This window comes from Micrasema longulum, unplaced genomic scaffold (genome assembly GCF_059751315.1).
Source record: "Micrasema longulum isolate JH-2025_06_02 unplaced genomic scaffold, ASM5975131v1 h1tg000227l, whole genome shotgun sequence".
Lineage (NCBI taxonomy): Eukaryota > Metazoa > Arthropoda > Insecta > Trichoptera > Brachycentridae > Micrasema > Micrasema longulum.
In genome coordinates this window covers 176,311-180,889 of record NW_028277432.1, presented here as the reverse complement: position 1 = coordinate 180,889, position 4,579 = coordinate 176,311, and the positions used below count along the sequence as shown (strand labels likewise).

Below are 4,579 nucleotides of genomic sequence, written 5' to 3'. Positions count from 1 at the left end.
TCTCATGGCGGCCAGACTGGCGGCCACCATCAGGAGAGAAACCCAGTGCGCCATAGAAAAGGTGGTGTACTGGACTGACTCCACAACGGTCCTGTGCTGGATCCGGTCGGAGCCGCGCGCCTACTCAACGTTCGTGGCCAATCGACTAGGTGAGATAGACGAACTCACCGACGCCGCGGACTGGAAGTGGGTGCCGACAAAACTCAACCCCGCCGACATCGGTACGAGAGATGGCCGCCCGCTTGACCTGTCCCTCGAAGGAGTGTGGTTCCAGGGGCCAGACTACCTCCGGCAAGGAGAAGAATCATGGCCTCGAGAAAAGAAGATGACGCCCACTCCGGACGATGCGATGCTGGAGAAGAAAGCAGAGCGAGTGGTACTGGCGATAACCACCAGCGAGGCGCTACCCGCGCCACAGCGATTCTCGTCGTGGAATTGCTTGATAAGGACAACGGCGTGGGTACTGCGCTTCGTGAGAAAAAGCCGCCGCAGAGACGGCGCCCGCGAAGTTGGCGAACTGACGGCCGGGGAGCTAGAAAATGCTGAGCTCCATTGGGTCCGTCAGTCGCAAGCGGACGCTTTCGGCGGCGATATACCTACCCTGAGACGGGGGGAGCGACTCCCTACGCGGAGCCGCCTATACGGGCTGACGCCGCACATAGACGACAAGGGTGCCGTGCGAATGGGAACACGCTTGAGGAACACAGATACATCAGAAGGACTGAGGGCGCCTATAATATTGGATGGCGCCCATAGATATACCCGCCTGCTCCTGGAGGAGTACCACAGACGAGCCGGGCATCCGGGGACGGAGAGAGTGTTATGTGACGTGAGACGTAACTTCTACGTGCTCAAGTTACGAGGGACGCTGAGAAATATAAGTCACAGATGCGCCATCTGCCGAGTTCGGCGAGGACGAGCCGGCACACCGCAAATGGGCCAGATACCGGAGGCGCGAGTGGCCAGCTACCAACGACCATTCACCCACTGTGGGTTGGACTACTTTGGCCCCCTATATGTTACGGTAGGGCGACGCCGGGAGAAGCGATACGGTGTTTTATTCACCTGTATGACGACCAGAGCCATACACCTTGAGTTGGCATCATCCCTGACAAGTGACGCGGCCATCCAAGCCATCAGACGGATGACCGCTAGAAGAGGCCAACCGAGGGTGATCCATTCCGATAACGGAACAAATTTCCACGGCGCCGACAGAGAAATGCGAGAATCAATTGCCGATCTCCATAATGACGCCGCATTTCAAATAGAACTAGCAAATAAAGGCGTAGAATGGAAGTATATACCGCCATCCTCACCGCATATGGGTGGCGCGTGGGAGCGACTAGTGAGATCAGTTAAAACCTCCCTAGTCGCTATCCTCAAAGAACAATCTCCACGAGAGGAGACCCTGTTGACGGCGTTCGCCGAGGCCGAATTCTCGGTAAACAGCCGTCCCCTTAGCCATGTGGCGGTGGACCCCGCAGATGAAACCCCATTGACTCCGAACCACTTCCTAATTGGTTCGGCCGGGGCACGCACACATCTCGCCTTCTACCCCAAAGAAACGGAGAATATCTGCCTGAGAAAGCAGTGGCGGATAGCCCAGCAACTAGCCGACAAATTTTGGCGACGCTGGCTGGGCGAGTTTCTGCCTACACTAGCACAGAGGAAAAAGTGGCTCGATAGATCGGAGCCATTGAAAGTCGGCGATCTTGTAGTGATCGCCGACCCATCATCACCCCGCAACCAGTGGACAAGAGGGAGGATCATGGAGACACGACTGGCTGCCGATGGACAGGTGCGGACCGCACGAGTTCAGACGGCGGCCGGAGAATATGCCCGACCAGCGATCCGGCTCATCCCACTACTGCTAGAGGACCGTCCAGAGAAGAAGATGCCCCCGCAGCCGAACAGCGTGGCATCGGGGGGAGTGTAACGGACGGTTAAATATGATAATAAAATGCAATAATATAGTTAGGGCCCCCGGTATCTGTAGGCTAAATGTTGGACCCACAATAAAGGATGAATATTCCACTTTCGGGTCTGACTTTGGCGATACCGGGGTACTATAGAGCAGGAATTTGTGTTACAGGCCCTAAAAAGGGCCTGAATCTAGACGTTTGACGCGTTATTGCCCTAACATGCATATTTGTATTTGTATAAAGACTAAGGACTGCCTTAAAAAAGGCATTTTGTAATTGATGTGGCGCGTGCGGCGGCTCCCAGCGAAGTGACCGGGCCGAGCGCCGGCACCTCCCTATATGCACTTTGGGGGAGGCGCGCCGGCCGGGTATAGTGGGAGCGGTATTTCCCCCCCCACTCCCGTATTGGCCTAACGCCGGTTCGGACGCAGGTAGCGGGAGCCCGCAACACGCCCTATATAATGTGTACATTTACAACAATAAAGATTGAGTTCGCCTCGAGACATCAAGTTAGTCTGATCGTTTCATTTCGTCACCCCGCCCGACCTCCCGCTCTACTACTGGATCTACACCTTGGACTTGACCATCGCTTCACCCCAGGACTACGAACCAGTATCTTCCACCGACCTACGCAGTGACACCGGACTTGAGAGGAATTTCGAGACTACATAACTTTCGGGATTTACGACCCCGAGAGCGACGACGGCAGCGAGACACGGCCAACACCTACCCCTTGCTACAGGATTGTGGAATACAGTCCAAACTGTGACTTGTACAGTACAACGACGGAAGTTTGCTGCATCAGCCAGCGTTGGGAAAAACATTTTAGTGATTTTAACTGTAGAAGAAGCGCAGTAATGATCCTCCTAATTCTGCTGCTAGACATTTAGGCTACTGGGTGTAAAAAGTATTTTCAGGCGTCAGTCACATGAATATCACTTAAATCCTTGAAACTTTTAAAATAATTATTTTATATAAAATATTTTTTACAAAGACCAAAAGTAATTCAGGTTCAGGGGGTTGACCTAACTTTTCTCGCTGCAACTGGTAGCAATTTAAAATAAAGATTAAAAAAAAAATTTGTTCAGTTTCAATTCGTTTTTTTTCCATAGTAAACAAACTCTGATTTCATTCAAAGTTTGCAAAAAATAATGGCACTACCAATTCTCAGCTGAAAGTTTTTTAATAAAGTTCGCTGCGTAAACAGAATCCCGATGAAAATTGCTGTTCGCCATGTTGGAGTATAACGTACCACGTAGATTTATCGTGTTTAGGGCATGATTCACTTTACAGTGCGGAATGCAGAGCGGCATGCTATCGCTCTCTGCATATTTCGCCGGCTCGAACTATTCAAAGTCGGTTGGAGGAACCGCACATTTATCCCAGAAAGTACTAAAGTACCCATAGTCGAACCCTAAGAGAAGCCCAGCCCTTTGATCCTTATTTTACCTGGTTATTTTTTTAAACAATATTTTCGGTAAGTCCAAATCATTCTAGACTAATTCTGGATTTTCACCACACTGCATTGAAAATAATATTTTTTTTATTTTTTTTATATTTATATATTTATATTTATTGCTGTGCACACAGCGCTGTTCTTATAATACAATTATATTATTACGAAAAAACATCAACCTAACACAGCGCCAATTGCGTACACAACGCAATATACAGGATGACTGAAACTGAACCCGCCATAGAAAATTCGCACATAGAAGAGGTCATTTGAAAATTATAGCACCTTACTTTCCTTAACTGAAGTTTTGTCGTTTGGGAGATATGTCAATTTTTATACTTTATTGACACCTTCAAGCATTCAGAACTTTAAGTTTTTAAATTATTTTCGTATTTTTTTATTATTTGTTGGTAGTCATAAACATTTGTGTTTAAAATACGTCGGAATTTCCCTCAAACTTGGGTTAAAAAATAAGATATATATAATACTTAAAGAAAAAAACATTACGATCAAATTCAAATTGAAATGAAAAAAAATTACGGTGTTTCAATAATTTATTCTACTCAAAGTTAGTTCTCTGGTTCGCCAGTTTTTTTTATTTTAAAGCGTTACATCTTATTTTTTAACCCTAGATTGAGGGAAGTTTTGACGTATTTTAATCACAAATGTTGATGACTACCAACAAATCTAAAAAAATACTAAAATAATAAAATAAAAAAATTCTGAGCGGTTGAAGGTCAAATTTTGGAAAAATCTTAATAAAGTATAAAAAATGATATATCTCCCAAACTATACAACTTTAGGTACGGAAAGTAAGGTGCGAAAATTGGCAAATGACCTCCTCTATATGCGAATTCGATATGGCGGGTTCAGTTCCAGTAACCTGTATAATACAGTTTTCTGAACAAGACAAAACAAGACAATATTCCTTCAACTCTTTCGTCTGTTGATGTTTGTGAAGTTAAAGAGCTGAAACCTTTATTTATGTCGGTAATATAGATGTTCAAATATGGGCAGAATGGTGAATGTTACACAGTGTGTAAAGTGGCCACTTAAACCAGCCATTGACAGGTCATAAGTCCTGTAGATGCCTAGATTTATATATTACTTTCTCTTAAATGTTCTTCATCTTTGTTGTGAAATGTTAATATAAACAGCTCCCCGGGGAGTTGAATGAGTTGAAAGTTGTCTACAAGAGTGT

The 4,579-nt window shown here is 46.3% G+C and overlaps 1 protein-coding gene across 1 annotated transcript; it reads left to right on the top strand.

Moving 5' to 3' along the window:
• Nucleotides 1-149: 149 nt before the first annotated feature.
• LOC148283489 (uncharacterized) lies at nt 150-1,936 on the top strand (the record flags this gene model as incomplete). Its single annotated transcript, XM_088243771.1, has 1 exon — nt 150-1,936. A coding segment is annotated over one exon (1,787 nt), but the record flags the coding sequence as incomplete, so codon positions are not given.
• Between the last annotated feature and the right edge of the window lie 2,643 nt (nt 1,937-4,579).